The sequence below is a fragment of the Apis mellifera genome, linkage group LG1 (genome assembly GCF_003254395.2).
Source record: "Apis mellifera strain DH4 linkage group LG1, Amel_HAv3.1, whole genome shotgun sequence".
Lineage (NCBI taxonomy): Eukaryota > Metazoa > Arthropoda > Insecta > Hymenoptera > Apidae > Apis > Apis mellifera.
In genome coordinates, this window is record NC_037638.1 from 2,559,513 (window position 1) to 2,577,497 (window position 17,985).

The 17,985-nt window shown below is 37.6% G+C and overlaps 1 protein-coding gene across 2 annotated transcripts in view; it reads right to left on the reverse strand.

Annotated features, from left to right (window-relative positions):
* Window positions 1-17,032, reverse strand: part of LOC410761 (SKI family transcriptional corepressor 2) — a 32,333-nt gene extending 15,301 nt beyond the window's left edge. The window contains exons 1-5 of one of the 2 annotated variants that reach the window (XM_026443780.1): window positions 16,755-17,032; window positions 11,602-11,701; window positions 10,959-11,251; window positions 8,290-8,882; window positions 5,651-5,985 (exon numbers count right to left, since the gene is read on the reverse strand). In XM_026443780.1, the coding sequence (XP_026299565.1) occupies window positions 5,651-5,985; window positions 8,290-8,882; window positions 10,959-11,251; window positions 11,602-11,697 (1,317 nt within the window). In that variant the 5' untranslated portion in view covers window positions 11,698-11,701; window positions 16,755-17,032. Of the gene's footprint in view, window positions 1-5,650; window positions 5,986-8,289; window positions 8,883-10,958; window positions 11,261-11,601; window positions 11,702-16,754 lie in introns of both variants that reach the window. The other variant, XM_026443778.1, reaches the window with a different exon arrangement.
* Between the last annotated feature and the right edge of the window lie 953 nt (window positions 17,033-17,985).

Here is a 17,985-nt window from a genome sequence, read left to right on the forward strand (position 1 = left end):
GCATCCCTTCTCGCGTCATCCTTCTCCTCCGCGTCCCAAACGGTCGGTGGAGAGGAGAAGTGCAGGAGAAGAAGACACCTCCTCCAACCCATCCATTTAAATGCAATTAAACGGAGTCACGTAGAGGAGGAGGAGGAGAGGGGCCGGGAAACGTTTAAATCAAACTCCGACTGGTTTAGTTAGTTTCGACCGCAACTTTTAATTGCGCTTCGACCGTCTGGAGAGCCATTAGATTTTCGAAGGGGCGGGAGGGGCGACAAATTATACTTCTTTCAGACTTCTTTGAGCGAACGAAATACGCTCGATTTTAAGAGTGGTCTTCTCCTCTTTTAAGAAGAAGAGGAAGAATAAGAGGAAGGGGAAGGAATCGTCTTTCTTTTCTTTCGTTTTTCTCTTTTTTCGGATAGGAAAACGTGAGAAGGATAAATAAATTATTACGTATATCTCGACTAACGTTCCATTGTCATCGGTTAATCAATTACTTGAGGCACAACTGGCATTTTTAAGTTAAACTTTTCTCCACCCCCGTTCTGTGTTGGGGAAATGCCAACGTCTGACCTTTCGTCGTATCCCTTCGGGAGCCTCTCTCTCTTGTGATCAAATCGCAAACATTAGCAACGTTCTCTCTCCGTTCGCGATTATATCTTTGAAAAAGTTAACCCGGTAACATTTCGCCTCGATCATATCATAAATTCACGTATACTCCTTTCGAGAGAAGGGAGTATTCTCATCTCTATCCTCGAAAATATAAATTTTCCACGATTTTCTTCGATTCTCCTTCTATATAAATTATTTTACTCATCATCGTATTCTTTTCGATTCTTGACATTATACAATCGTTAATAATACGATATTCTACTCTCTTATTTATTAAAAAATCGACAAAGGCACTTTTTCTCACTATCCAATACAATAATAAAATTTGATCAAATATTGAAATTCTCTATACAATTATCTTTTTCGAAACCACGTTACTCTCCCGTTTATTAAAAAATCGACGGATCCTTCCCTCCCCTCGATTTTTGACGCTAATAACGATACTTTGGAAAGAAACTTTCTTAGAAAAAAAAAAAATGGAAAGGAAAGGTTGAGTCTGTCATAGAGAGAGAAGGTAACCTTTGCACGACCACAGATGCGCGGCGAAAATGAAAATGCCAAATCCCCGCCAAATTCCTTTCCTTTCCTCGGCCCACCCGTCCAACCGAGAAATAACTGCAAATAACGTTCGGGGATTACTTAGTTACCGCGATACACTTGTGTGGCCCCCTCTCCCTCTCCCCCTCCCTTCGTACCGACTCTGTGTCGCTTGGTTGCAGTAACTGGGTTTTCCACTTCCTCTTGTCCCTTCGTTGCGGATATCTGGCGGATACGCGTGCACAGCCTCGCTCGTCGTCGAGACGAGAAAAAGAGAAAGAGAGAGAGAGAGAGATTTTGGCGAGAGTCCGTTCACAAAGTACGGATCTGTCCCACTCGACACGTTCACCAACAAGGGGGAATTGAAAAGCTGGCTGGCAATCCGGATGGCTTATCCCGCTCGAACCCCCAGCTACGCCCGTCGCCGTCTTCTCCTCCCTTTCTTTCCTCTCTCTCTTCCTCTTCCACCCCTTACCTCGGAGATAATTATTGCTAATCGACCCTTCTTCGCTTGTTTTTGTTTCTACGCGATTCGTTCATGTCACGAGCGTGTAATTTTAATTTTAACTTGAATTTTCATCCCTGGAATTCTTTCCTGGAATTAAAGTAGTTCTGCTTACTCCTCTTTCTAGATTTTTTTAACTATTCCTTATAAGACTTATAATTATTGCCAATAGTTCCTTCTCTGTTTTATTTGATCGAATTTTCTAAAATTTAATTTTTCTGGCTTCGAAGAAGTATTTATTAAACGTGCTATTAGAGAAGAGAAAAGAATTTTCGACACCTCGATCCCCAGTAGTATTTCTTCCCCTACAGCTCAAACGTCCATCGACACCTCGAATTCGAACTTTCTCTCTCTCTCTCTTCCCTTTCAACTCCGTCCTAATATTAATGATCGGTGTACAGGAATTGCCCGCTCGTTACCATCGATGCACCATCCTCTACTACATGTAAATCGTGACACCAAGAAATACCAGATACCAGAGAGAGAAAGAGAGAGAGAGGGAAACATACGATAGACAGATCGAGGGAGAGAGAGAGAGGGATAATGGAGAACGATAGAGAGGCTAGGACAGGGCGAAGAGGGTGTGAGAGTTTCCTGCCACGTAATACTACTCGACGTCCCTAGAATTTGCTCTGCGGTCTGACTGCTCGTGCGGCTGCCCCCGTCAATTGCGATAATTATTGTGTCAGTAAATACTCCGTAACCATACGAACTAACGGGCTCGCGCGATCGACTGGACGTAATATGCTCACAGAGTAATATGTGGATATACACTTATGCCGGCGATATAATTAAATGAACGACCGCGTTCATAACCGTGTCACGCGACCACCGCCGCCTCATCGCCGTGCCGCGGCCAAGAATCGAGCGTGCCGGAAATTAATTATTGTGTCCTTGGCTGGCTGTCGTGGCTATTCCATTTCACGATTTGACGATCAGAATAGAGAGGGAGAAATTAAGTTTTGTTTATTTGTTTATCAATTACTTTTCGTTGATTATCGAAAAGTGAGATTTTTTTTCAGATATATATATCGTGTTCACGTAAAATTATAATTTTTATTTCGAAACACGATTCCATTTTTATGAAACGCATTCGTGGTTTTTTAGAAGAAATTTCTCGAATGCCGAGATCACAGAATATTTTTTAAAAACAACTGTAAATTGAAACAATCGAAATATCTGGTGAGTGGATGGGTTGAGATCTCTAATTTTTGTAATTTTGTGTCTATCGACTGCTGTTACGATATTCGTTTAGAATTTTCATCAGTCCAGATTATCGTATAGCAGCCATTTCGCAGATTACAATTCTATTCAATTCTTTCGAGCGATAACTTTTCATTCTTTTTCATTTTATCCAAACGTGTCAGAGATACTCTGCCTTCCACTTTGCCTTTCAATTTATCTTCCTTCAATATGGATCCTCTCGTCGATCTTGATCAGAATCTTCTCCTAAAAAGCTAACCTAATAATATTTCGATATTAAATTTCACAATTGCACCTGCTTAAAGAAACAATATTCTAAATTCAAAAAAGAATTTTTATTAAAGAGGATCTGACTTTGATATAAACAAAATGTCATCTTTAATCTAATTCAATTTATTTCTGTACCCCATCGAAAAATGAATGTAGAAAATGTATTTAAGGCATTTATAATTATTGTCAATTAATACATCGACGACAATAATAATAATTATAAACTTTTTTTCAATTGTGAATTAATGTAGAACCCGGTTTAATTCGATTAACCGGTGTTTGTAAATTTGTTTGCCAGGTATCACGTAACTCAAAGTTATCTCGTTTTTCGTTTACAGAAGGGGAGGAGGGAGACAGTGCTCGGGTGGAGCTGGTTTTTCTCCCAACATAAACACACTCACTCGGTTATTGAACGATAAGAATATATATAGGTTTATTCACTACTCAATGATTAAAGATCATGGCTCTAATGTATTACTTTCCATGGATGTTTGCCGATGGATGCACCCCATTTATATATAAATTTATTTCCTCAAATATATCTCAGGTATCAATATATATACATATATATAATAATTCAACTTCCTTTTCGTCCATTTTTTCTAACACGTTAATCTAAAGGGAGGACAAGAAGAGAGACGACAAAACTTCGTTTCCAAAGTCTCTTTCGACCGTTTGTATTTATATTCTTGCTCGACGTGGGGCACGTGCACGTGAATACACACGCCGTGTCGAGATTCGAGTTTGGGGCGCGCGATTGTTGCGAATATGTTTGCGCGAGGTGGTCGACGCGCGTTTCGAGGAAACGTTTTTTTCCTTCGAGTGTTTGCCGACCTATCGGCTCGTGATAATCGGCAAAAAAAAAAAACGATGGGACCTTTGATACACAACTTCGTTACGCTCGAAGGGCGCAACAATGGGCACGTGGCGTCCTTCGAGAAACATTACACTGTCACGCTCTCCGATTAATGGAGCCTCGATTAATTGATAATGCATTGGCGCTCTTCTCTCCTTCCCTTTCCTTCCTTTCTTTCTTTCTTTTTTAAGATACTTCGACCCCCTCCTCTTATTTCCTCATATTCTGATTAAATTATACTTACATTACACTATATTATACAGATTATATATATATATACAACATATTATATATATACAACAATTTATATACCATATATATACAACATATTATATATATACAACATATTATATATATACAAACAATTATACTTTCTTTCTTTCTCTCTTTCTTTCTTTTTTAAGATACTTCGATCCCCTCCTCTTATTTTCTCATATTCTGATTAAATTATACTTACATTACACTATGTTATACAGATTATATATATATATATATACAATATATTATATATATATACAACAATTTATATATAATATATATACAACATATTATATATATACAAATAATTATATTTTCTTTCTTTCTCTCTTTCTTTCTCTCTTTCTTTCTTTTTTAAGATACTTCGATTCCCTCCTCTTATTTTCTCATATTCTGATTAAATTATACTTACATTACACTATATTATACAGATTTTATATATATATATATATATATATATATATACAAATAATTATACTTTCTTTCTTTCTCTCTTTCTTTCTTTTTTAAGATACTTCGACTCCCTCCTTTTATTTCCTCATATTCTGATTAAATTATACTTACATTACATTATGTTATACAGATTATATATATATATATATATATATATATATATACAAATAATTATACTTTCTTTCTTTCTCTCTTTCTTTCTTTTTTAAGATACTTCGACCTCCTCCTCTTATTTTCTCATATTCTGATTAAATTATACTTCATTACACTATATTATACAGATTATATATATATATATATATACAATATATTATATATATACAAATAATTATACTTTCTTTCTTTCTCTCTTTCTTTCTTTTTTAAGATACTTCGACCCTCTCCTCTTATTTTTTCATATTCATTCAGATTAAATTATACTTACACTATATTATACAGATTATATATATATATATATATACAATATATTATATATATAAAACAATTTATATACAATATATATACAACATATTATATATATACAAATAATTATACTTTCTTTCTTTCTCTGTTTCTTTCTTTTTTAAGATACTTCGACCCCCTCCTCTTATTTTTTCATATTCTGATTAAATTATACTTACATTACACTATATTATACAGATTATATATATATATATATATATATACAAATAATTATACTTTCTTTCTTTCTCTCTTTCTTTCTTTTTTAAGATACTTCGACCCCCTCCTCTTATTTTTCATATTCTGATTAAATTATACTTACACTATATTATACAGATTATATATATATATATATATACAACATATTATATATATACAACAATTTATATACAATATATATACAACATATTATATATATATACAAATAATTATACTTTCTTTCAGTTTCATTTCAACGAATCAGAAGGAGGAAGAAGGTTAAGATAAAATTGAATAATTGTTTTGGAAGAATTTTGTCAGAGATCACTTACGGTTTCTCGGGGGGGGCTCCAGCACTGGGGCGAGTTGCGGCCGCTGTGGGTTCCGCCGGTCGCGGAACTCGAGACGGAATGATGAAGGTTCTGCGGGGCGATGTTGAGGGGCGTGACCGAATCGTCCTCGGTCGTCTCGATGTCCACCTCGTCGTCGGAGTTGTCCTCTTTGTGGGACGCGGGGGTGTGCTCGGAGGGGTGTTCCTGGGCGACGGGTTCGACGATCGGCGGGCCGCGGATCACGGGGCGAAAGGCGGATTGATGCAACGACGGGTTGACCGTTGGTATGAGCGGTTCCGTGGGGCTGGAGCCGCTTATCGGCGGTGGTAGAGGCCCTGGACAAAGGGAAAGATTACGCTAATCGAAAGGTTTTGATTTAATTATTATCAATGGAAGAAAGAATTCGGACAAGGAAACTCGTTGTCTCTTTTCAAAATTGGAAAAATTGAAGGGGAGGTGATTTTTGACGAAACGAAAAATCGAGGATTCTTATGAATTGTATATCCTTTTGATAAAAATGAAGAGAGCACGATCTATCATGATCTTTCGAAATATTTCGTCTATTTATTCGTGTATTTTGTAATTTTGTCGGGGAATAAACGCGATACACGTGGAGGATATAGGTATATTTTCAATAATCCTGATGGTGCAATGAATTCGAAACATTAACTAACGATATTTGTTCCGGTTAAGCTAATCCTCTAAATAGCGCGTTCATTTACGGCTAAAATTTGTTCCGAGTAACTTTTGCACGCCACTCGAATTAATATATATATATGTGTGTGTGTATATATCAGGTAAAATTTTGCCTACTATTAGTTAAAATAAATTTTAACCGATTAATAATACAGGTAAGGTTTGTAAATCGAAACAGGGAGCAGGAATCGATCGATCCTCATGTGGAGGGGGGGGGAATGTAGGGCCCCCCGTATAATGAATAATTATTATATCAAAGACCATTATTTTACACGCACAACACGATCGTCACTATTGCACCGATTAATAATATTCACATACCACTCTTCACATTCATATTTCCCCTGTAATTATACTAATGAATCCCGCCTCGGCAATGTATAAAATAATTTATGCTCGCAACGCGCGTAATCCGCTTTATTATACATTACCGTCTAAACTATGTAATATGTAGATATTAAATATCCGAATATGAATTACGTTTATATGCCTTGTTTCCGGGGCGAAAATTTATCATTAATTATAAATTGAAAATTCTATCCCCGTTTAACCTTACTTCTTTCTTATGCAATTCAAAAATCGAAATCTTATCGATTTAAAGAAAAAAAAAAAAAATCATATTATCTCACTTATTTCAAATTTTCTATTTTTCGCTCAAAAAGTTATATCATCGATTTTTAAAAAATTATTATATAATCATTTATCAATCATTATTTCCTTAACTATCCTAAACTTATTTTATCTTATTTCAATCAAATTCTTTCCAAATCTATTCATTAGCAAAGAAACCTCCGCTTTCCTTAAAAATTCATAAAATTATTAATTTTATTTCAAATTTTCTATTTTGGTCAAAAAGTTCGTCGATTTTTAAAAAATTATATAATCATTTATCAATCATTATCAGATTCCTTAACTTATCCTAAACTTATTTTACCTTATTTCAAATTCTTCCCAAATCTATTTACAAAATCTATTCATTAGCAAAGAAACCTCCAATTTCCTTAAAAATTTATAAAATTATTAATTTTATTTCAAATTTTCTACTTTGGTCAAAAAGTTCGTCGATTTTTAAAAAATTATATAATCATTTATCAATCATTATCAGATTCCTTAACTTATCCTAAACTTATTTTACCTTATTTCAAATTTTCTCCAAATCTATTCATTCACAAAATCTATTCATTAGCAAAAAAAAACCTTTCCAATTCCCTTTTGACTAATTTCATAAATTTCTAAAAATTCATAAAATTAATTTTATTTCAAATTTTCTATTTATATCATAATTCATCCCAAAATCTCATTGATTTTTAAAAAATCATGCAATCATTTATCAATTATCATCAATTTCTTCAATTAACCCTAAACTTATTTTAAATTCTCCTCAAATCTATTCACAAAATCTATTCATTAGCAAAGAAATCTTTCCAATTCCCTTTTGACTAATTTCATAAATAAAATTAACTTTATTTCAAATTTTCTATTTATATCATAATCCATTCCAAAATTTCATTGATTTTTAAAAAATCTTACAATCATTTATCATCAATTTTTTCAATTAACCCTAAACTTATTTCAAATTCCTCCAATCCTCAAATCTATTCACAAAATCTCTTTCTCTTCATTAACAAAGAAAGCAGTTCCCTTTTGATTAATTTCATAAATTTCTAAAAATTCACAAAGTCGTTAACTTTATTTCAAATTTTCTATCATAATCCATTCCAAAATCTCATCGATTTTTAAGAAATCACGCAATAAATTATCAATTATCATCAATTTCTTCAACTAACCCTAAATCCTTATTTCAAATTCTGCCAAAGCTATTCACAAACTACTCAAAAAGCCTGTTGCAACTCGATCGACGACCAAGAAACGTTCGCCAGACATCCTTTTCGCCAATTCCAATCTCACATATAAATTTGATAAAAGATTGGTGAAAGACTCACCGGGAAAGAGGACCGGTCCCCTCTTGGCCAGCCACGGCAAAGCGTACGGGGAGAATGGGAAGCCGGGCGTCTTTGCCGCCGCGACAGCGGCGGCCTGTTGGTGCTGGTGCCACACGTAATCCATCACCAGGCTCCTCGACAGCGGCAGAGGTAACTCCGGGAACGGGGGCACCCGTGGATGGGTGGGGGAGGGGACGAGAGTGGGTATCTGAGCGGTGGGCGACGATCTCGGCTGCTTGGCGGGGCTCGGCGACTCCCTCGAACTCGGGTTGTTGAGCAATCGCTTCCTTGTCCCCCCGTTGAACATCGCCTTCACGTCCTCCCACGCGTGCACCACCTCGTCCGGCGGATTCCCGGACAGCTTCATGTGGCGCCGCCACGAGTTGAAGTTGGCAGCGTCCGGTTGCACGTACTTGTCCGAGGGGCCGATCCTGTGCGAGTGGAAGATGAACTTGTTCGGCGAGAAGAAGAGGCCGCAGTAGGCGCACTTTATGCACTTGGCGCGGGAACTGTTGTAACGGGCAGGCAGGAACGCGCCCCGGCAACCCCACGCGCACTCGTGGTGCACCGAGAAGGCGAAGTCCTCCGGCAGTCTTCGAACAGAACGACAAACTTTCGAGTTAGTCGAAATTATTCTTCCATTCTAATTTTTAGTATTGGCTATCGATACTCGAATTATTATACGTTTCTCGCAATTATCTGTTTATTGGGGATTTATTTGTGAGAAAGATTCGTTTGATGATTCTTTTGTACGTGGTTTCTTGCACGTGATAACAAAGATGAGAAACTTTCGAAACATTCCTTCATTCTAATTTGATAGTCGAATATTTTTAGTATTGGCTATTGATACTCAAATTATTATTCCGTTTTTCTATTTATTGATCATTTATTTGTAAGAAAGATTCGAATATTTTTAGTATTGACTATTGATACTCGAATTATTATACGTTTCTCGCAATTATCTGTTTATTGGGGATTTATTTGTGAGAAAGATTCGTTTGATGATTCTTCTGTATGGTTTCTTCAGAGTAATAAGAAAGATGAGAAATTTTCGAGTTAATCCAAAGATTCCTTCATTCTAATTCGATATTTGAATATTTTTAGTATTGGCTATTGATACTCAAATTATTCCATTTTTCAGAATTATTTATTTATTGGTGATTTATTTGTAAGAAAGATTCGAATATTTTTGGTATTGGCTATTGGTACTCAAATTATTATTCTATTTTTTGGAATTATCTATTTATTGGCGATTTATTTGTAAGAAAGATTCGAATATTTTTAGTATTGGCTATTGATACTCAAATTATTATACGTTTTTTGGAATTACGTGGTTTATTTGTAAGAAAGATTCATTTGATTCTTCTGTATGTGGTTTCTTGAGAATGATAACATAAAGAGAAACTTTCGAGTTAATTGAAAGATTTCTTCATTCTAATTTGAATATATTATTCGAATATTTTTAATATTGGTTATTGATCAAATTATTATACGTTTTTTGGAATTACGTGATTTATTTGTAAGAAAGATTCGTTTGACTCTTCTGTACGTGGTTTCTTGCACGTGATAATAAAGATCAGAAATTATCGGATCAGAAATTAATCGAAAGATTTCTTCATTCTAATGCATTTGATATTTGAATATTTTTAGTATTGGCTATTGATATTCAAATTATTATTCCATTTTTCGGAATTATCTATTTATTGATAATTTGTTTGTAAGAAAGATTCGTTTGATGATTTTTCTATATAACAAAGATGATTTTTCTTGATAACAAAGATGAGAAACTTTCGAGTTAATCGGAACATTCCTTTATTCTAATGCATTCGATAGTTGAATATTTTTAATATTGATTATTGATATTCAAATTATTATTCCATTTTTCGCAATTATCTATTTATTAATGATTTATTTAGAGAGAAAGATTTATTTAATAAGAAAGATTTTAGTAGAATATTTTTAGTATTGGCTATTGATACTCAAATTATTATGTTTTTTAAAATTACGTGATTTATTTGTAAGAAAGATTCGTTTGATAATTCTTCTGTATGTGGTTTCTTGAGAATGATAACAAAGATGAGAAACTTTTGGGATGATTAATCAGAACATTCTTTCATTCTAATGCATTCGATAGTCGAATATTTTTAATATTGATTATTGATACTCAAATTATTATTCCATTTTTCGCAATTATCTATTTATTAGTGATTTATTTGTAAAAAAGATTCGAATATTTTTAATATTGGTTATTGATACTGAAATTATTATACGTTTTTCGGAATTACGTAGTTTATTTGTAAGAAAGATTCGTTTGATAATTCTTCTATATGTGGTTGATAACAAAGATGCAAGCAGCATTTTCAATATATTCTACTTTTTTACTACTGAAAGAATAGGTGAGAATGACAAAACTGGTTTTCAAAATTTCGTTCCGACATTAAAGAATACCGATTCGAGAACAATTCGAGAGAATTACAATCGATATCAAATTTGTTGAATTGAATCTCCTAATTTATACCTCAATTTATACCTAAATTTTGAAAGATTCTTTCTGTCAAATTGGGCGGTTTTAACGTTTGAAATTGAAACTAATCTCGAATTTCGAATTTTCCTTGGTTGCTCGCATTGGAGAATTTTGAAAGATTAGGCGGATAGGAAGGTTGACCAACCTGGGGGGCGCATTGTCGCCGAGGAACGATTTGCAGAGACGCTCGGCTTCCCTCCGGGTAATCATCCCGCACCTCCTCGACGAGACGGGCATGGCACCGGCACGGCGGAGGATTTCCAACTGGACGGGGGTGCACTGGACGCAGGTGATGCCCAACGCGACCCTCCTGTTGTGGATCTCGTTGTAGCTGAACTGCTTCAACAACGTGTTGCTGATCTGGGCCAGGCAGAGTCTCTCCTGGCCCTCGATCACCAGCGACACGATGTGGATTCCGTAAAGGGACACGGTGCCCACCTGCAACTCCTGACGGTTTAGATTCACAACGTGGCCTTTACGATTTACAGCTATAAAATCGAATTTAACATTTTATTCTTCTTCGTCGTCGAGAGCAAAGCATGGATCGTTCGTATTGATTTTCAACGGAATTTCGTTTATTTATTCTCAATGGAAAAGTATGTTTCTTCAATCTATTCGCGAAGAAAATTAAGAATAATGCAACGTTGATTGTGAAAATATTAGAGAATAATATTATTTCTTTTTTTTTTGTATTTGAGCGTTTTATCTTCTCTATAAATAAAAACAGGGGAAAGAATCCGTTGTTACAATTATAAAATCCCATGTAATATAGAAAACACATACGATACCTGATTGGATTTCGAATGCGACTGCGGCTGCGGCGATTGTGCCGATTTTTGGGGCGCGGTTATCGGCGGCATCGATAATACCGCCGGCCCGTCCATTCTACTGCGAAAAAAAAACAAAAAAAAAAAAAAAGAAGAAAAATATTCGAGAAACAACGATCAATTTTCAACAAACATTCATCATCATCATCATCATCATTTCCTATCTCTCGATGAAGATTGAACATTTTCTCAAAAAATATTCAAATATACGTCCCTCGTTTCAAATTTCACAAGTTCAAGTCACGTTCTTACAATACACAAGAGAACCTAAGTTTTCCTCTCCTTCATCATCTTTCTTTCTTTTCTTTCATTCCAATTTTGTAATTATAATTAATGCTCTATCACTCTCGTTAATCAAACGCGAGATATTCTCATTCAATTCAATTAAATCGAATTTTTTTTTTGGGGCTCTTGTCTGTTTAGCAGTCATATTAACAACTAAGACCAAAGTTGACCTCCATTTAGAGCGATTAACTTTCGAGCATGCGAATTTCAAGTGTGATTAAATTCAATTCTCGAACGACGAAAGATCTTTTTCGTTGTTTTTATACAATTATAATAATGCATACCGTCTTTTTAATTCGACATCGCTTAAAATTTTCGTTAAAGCGTTTATTATATTCCGTACATAATGGCAAGCAATTTTGCATAAAGCGTTATCGCAATTTGCAATCGATGGAATCGAACTCTACCCCATCAAAGGTGACGCGCGCACCACGGAAAGAGAGAGAGAAAGGGAAATCAGTGGCGAAAGAAAAAGCGAGCGAATCGACGAGAGGAGAGACGGCAAAAGGAGCGAGAATCGGGTTCCGTATCCTCTTAGACGAAGAGAGGAACGTCTCGCAAGATGGGAGGCGGAATACCGACAAATAAATGCTCCGGGACCGATGGACCAACCTTCTTCCATTAGTTTAACGCGGCAACAAGATTTCATCGGGACTCGTGAGATTCGTGAATTTTTCATGAGGGACAGTCGGCGGTATCGGGGAGGAAGGAAAAGAAGGAAAAGAACAAAAAAGAAACAGAAACAAAGCAACTATCAAAAAGTAGAGACAGAGAAAGAGAGAAAGAAAGAAGGAAGGAAAGAGTAGAAAACAAAAGAGAAGAAAGAAACGGGTATGTAATAACAAAGAGAAGACCCAACCAGAGGTCAGATACGACAGACGGAGAAAAAAATAGAAAAAAAAAAGGAGAACGCTATTTTGCGCAGGCACGAGAGAAAGAGACAGCGTGATCGATAGACGACGTCCAACCAACGACAGAACTGAGACAGAACGGCAACGGAAGAGGGAGGAGAGACAGAGAGAGAGAATACGAGGCAACCCTCGGTGTTGATTTTAATTGAAAACGCCTCCATGAAGGTACACCCGTGTACACCCGTGCACCGCTACAAACCGTGGAACGGTGTGCACGCGGATAAAACCCCATCTACAACGAAACGGGGGGGGGGGATGGTATAGCCTTGACGTAGAAGCACAGAGAGCGCCAGCGCTCCAGCAAACGTCCCCAGGGACCGTGAAACCAGGGGGTAATTCAATTTGACACCCCCCACCCACGCTTAAACAAGGCAGCACCCATCCGACCCTCCACCTTCGCTCCACTTCCTCTCCTTCTCCACTCCTATCTTTTCCTCTCTCTCTCTCTCTCTCCCCCGTTTTCCACCTTCCCGCTAGCTCCCTCCTTCTCCTCTCTCCGGCTACCAACTATCCCTCTTCGTCGCGCAAATTAAATTCTCATCCACCGTGAAACAATGCCGGTACCCGAGCCGGAACAACCCCCTCCCCCTTTGCGCCACCTCTCTCTCTCTCTCTCTCAGCTCCCCACTATGTAGCGAGCGGCCCACCTGCAATCATCCCCCGTGTCTACTCCGCACCCTACAATTCCCTACCCATTCAACTCCCCCTCTCCTCTCCACATTGGCTCCGTTGGATGCCGTTGGTCAGCGGTTCGACAGATCGGACTCGAATCGACCGCATTAATTACTCGCTACTTACAATTAGTACAAACTAGAAACGGCCGCGTACATTCTACTAATGGTCGCGGCCTTGTTTGTTTCTCTATACTTATGCGCCGTTCATTAGCTAATTGAGCGACGATGATTTCCAACTCCTCCTTCTCCTATTCTTTCAACCTTTTTTTTTTTTTTTTTTTGGAAACGAACGGAAACGATCTCTTTGGATTAAATTATTTCGATATTTCGACGGAGCGGGAGAAGGATGATCGATCTCATGTCGAAGAAGAAAATCACAATCGATTTTGAACGAATTAGCCAGATCAAATTTTTCATTTTTCTCACATCGAAATAAAATTAGATTTAATTATTATTCGAATATTCCTCGTTCACGCGAGAACGAAACAACGGTGCCGGTGAAAATTCTCCTTCTATTTACTCTCTTTCTCTATATATATACACACACGTTGCTATACGGAATGGAAGCTGCGTTTTCCGTTTCCACGGGGAAATAAGCGCGCGCGAGTTGCATAGAGCGTAGGCGAGACAAATGGACACGATACAAGGGGAAGGGGTATGTGTGTGTGTGTGTGTGTGTGTGTGTGTGTGGAGGGTAGAACGAAGTCGCGAGGATAAGCGTACCCGCGGGCTCGCGGATTATTTAAATGCAAACACAATGTTGTACCGAGGCGCATTGTTCCCCTCTCGGTTATTTTACAATTCAATCTGCGATCCTCCGGCTCCTGGAGGCGGCGGCGGCGGCTGCCGCCGCCTTTCGAGGGTCCAGGCTACGCTCGTTCGTTCATTGTAACGTTGTTAAATCTCTGCGCTTCCATTATGACTACATCGTGCTCTCGTTTCTCGTATCCCTCTCCATCCCTTCCTCCCGATGCGACCCCTCTCCGCGACCTTCGACCTCTCGCCCCTTCCTCCTCCTCGCTCCTCCTCCTCCTCCTCCTCCTCGTCTTGTTTTCCATTTCTTGATCCTGATTCTTCTATTTAGGACTCGTCTCGTCGAGAGATATTTCGTTTTCCATTCTTTTCAATCTTGTTTCGCGTATTCTTTTCGCGTCGCGGATTTTTTTTGATTGGAGAGAGAGAGTTCTCTTGAATCACGAAATTATCGAAATCTTTTCGATCATCTGTAATGAATTCTGTTTTAATAATGTTAAAAATGGATTATTCAAGGTGTTTTTTGGTAAAATTTCGAACTTGATTTTTATAGAAATTTCTACATTAAAAGAGAAAAGTTAATCGGATCATTATGGTTGCTTTATTACTCGAATTCACGGATTTTCAAAAGGAAGATATTTGGCAGCAAGATATTAAATTTTACTTTAAGTAGGGCAAAGTTATTATTAATCATGGCAACGAGCGAAAAATCTCTCATCAAGTTAAATTAAAGAGTTAAATATTCTTTTGCCACCCGTATTAAAATTCATTCAAGAAGCTACACTCGAAGTGGATATGTCGCAGCAATCTGACAAATTGTATCCTTTTGTAATCGGAAATATTTACGTTATCCTAAACGAATTGCATTTTAATCCCTATTTACGAACGTCAAAAGGTGACTCGCGTTCCCTCGACAATCTCTCAAGAAGATTACGTAATTTAAACAAGTACCGTCCATTATAATCTACACCCTTAACGTCATCCATATCAAAGTATCCTTTCAAAGTGAAAACAAATGTAAACAAAAAAAAAAAGGAATACATTTTTAGAATCCTTTCTCTTTCTATTTTCACTCTCAATATTTTCGTAATTCGAGAAGTTTTCGAAAATCAAAAACAGAAAAAAATATAAGCGAATAACAATTATTATTAATTTCCATCGCTTGCAACGATATAAATATCATTGAACGAAAAAACGGAGGAGAAAAATTCGACGCGAAAAGAAAAAAGAAAGGAAAAATTCGTATGCGCGTAAAAAGATGGCCGACATATTTCTGAAACGATCGTCGGTCCACGAGAAAGAGGAGAGCAATCGTTCGCGAGTAGCCAAGCGAAAAATTACTCGAACCGTCGAACTTTAGTAACTCGTGAAATTGCTCCCAGATGCTTGCGATACCGGGTGAAACTTTTCCACTAGCCTCACCTGAGCCCCAGTGGGCTCCTAATCGAGGTGTAGATATTAATTCCAATCCCTCTCCCTCTCTTTTATTACGCGGGACAGGCAGGTTGTTGTTGTTGTTCTTTAAAGTGTTTCGCGAATGAAATTCAAAGGCTAATCTCTGGACAAACAGTTTATGGTGTTTGCTTGGCCGTCCTGCAGCGCACGGGGGGGAACAACCCCCTTCTGAGCTCGACGTAAGCCCTCGAGCTCCCGCGGGACCAGTTTATCCCCGACCCGTGAATCGGCTATCAATTTACTTAGAAACAGCCGTGAAGTGACCGGCAACAATTTTTACGCTGCTTGAAATATCCCCGTATTTCTTTCTTTCTTTCTTGTTGATACAAATGAATTCTTTTCACTTTCTTTCTAATTGTATAACTGGTTTTCTTTACAATCAAATGTCTGAGTCGAATTTTTGTGAATTTCGATATAAATTAGACTCGTTGAGATTTTAATTTGAGGAATTTTTGGAAAGTTTCTGGAAATTTTTAAGATGTATTGAAAATTTAGAATTTTATTATATATCGGAGAATTTAATTTTCTTCGATTTTCTTACTTGAAATATTCAAGAAATATTTGGTAATCAAATTTCACGAGCGTCATTTCAACTCATATAAATCAAATTCAACAGGATTGGATCGTTTCAATTATATTTTTCGTGATAAGCAATCTGACACTTGTCGAATCAATAAGTGGAGCGAATTTTAAGAATAGAATACCGCACTATCAATCGTGTTACGTAATTCCAACGTAATTAATTTCTATCTACCTGTTCCACGAAAACTTTCGTACACGACATTAATAATATTAATCGAATCTTCTCCTACGAATCCTCCCTAATCCCTCCCCCTTCTTTCTCAATCTCGTCAAACTCTCATTCCTCCTCGACATATTCAAACAATAATCGTGCAAACAAACTTGAACCTCGTCATGAAAAACACGTGTGCACACTTCTCACATTCTCACATCATCCCCTCACAATCCACCCCTCCCCGTTCACCCACGCTTCAACTCATCCCAACGATACATACGTCAACGATACGAAAAATACCTGTCCGATTGATACCTTCCCTCCTCCCCTTCTCTCCCAATCGGTTCACCTACTAATCCCGTCACGAGGATCCAAAAAACCTCTCTTCCTTCTTCTCCTCCTCCACCTCCTCTTCCTCCTCCTCCTTTTCTTCTTCCTTTTCGTGGCCTTCGAGAAAATATTCACAAAAGAGAAAAAAAGAAGAAGAACTTGGAAAACGAGTAATCTCGCGACAGAATACGCGAAAAGAGACAGAAGAGACCGTTAAGGGTGACTGTGAACGACTGTCCGAGAGCGTCGAGGCCAACGTTTCGCGACACTTTCCCGAAACTCTCTCTCCCTCCCTCCCTCTCTCTCTCTGCCTCTCGCGGATGTCGCGGCGACAATGTCGCGCGGAGAAGGACGGAGATAAGGGTTGATCGGGTGGAACGGACGGAGAGGGAAGAGGAACCGAGGCCGAGAACCGCCCCCGTGCGAGCCGGCCGCGCGGCGACCAACCCCATGGCGACGATAACGGGGATGAAGGCGGAGCTTCGGTCCTCCGGCCGAAGGGGGTGGCTGGCTGGCTGGCTTGCCTCAGGGGTAACTACAAACACGTACTTACCGAACATTATGATCATACTCGAACTCGAGCCACGCACACAGACCGGGGGGAGAGAGGGAGAGAGGAGGAGGAGGAAGGGAAAGAAGGGAAGGGGGATGCGCCGGTGGATTCTTTTCTTGCACCGTTGAAAAACGCTCGGAAAAACGCAAGGAGAACGATGTTTTTCGAAGTTTGTGGGATACCGTGTCGACCGTGTTTTACCGTGTTTTAACCCCTTCTCTTCATGGAGGGAAGGGGTTTTTCTTTTTCTTCTTTTGGAATGGATCTTCTCATTGATGAGAAAAGGTCTTTTTTTTTTAAAATTTGATTAGGGAGTGACAAGGTGTTAATTCGTCTTTTGAATTTTGATTTTTATTATAGAATGCAGGGATCTCTTTTGGGAGTTTTTCTTTTTGGCATTGTTTTTTAGATTGGATAGATAGTTGCCAGCTTTCTTTTCATTTTAAAAAAATATAGTATAATTGTTTAGATTAAAAATTATTTCATTACTTCATTGAATCAGATAGAAAATTTTTTCAATTCTATGTAAGCTTCAAGTTTGTCACTTATCACCTAATTTTCTCACTGGTTGGTTTACCATTACGTTACAGGGTATACAATATCTCTTTTACCACGAGGAGATACAAAATTTTCATCCAAAGTTATATC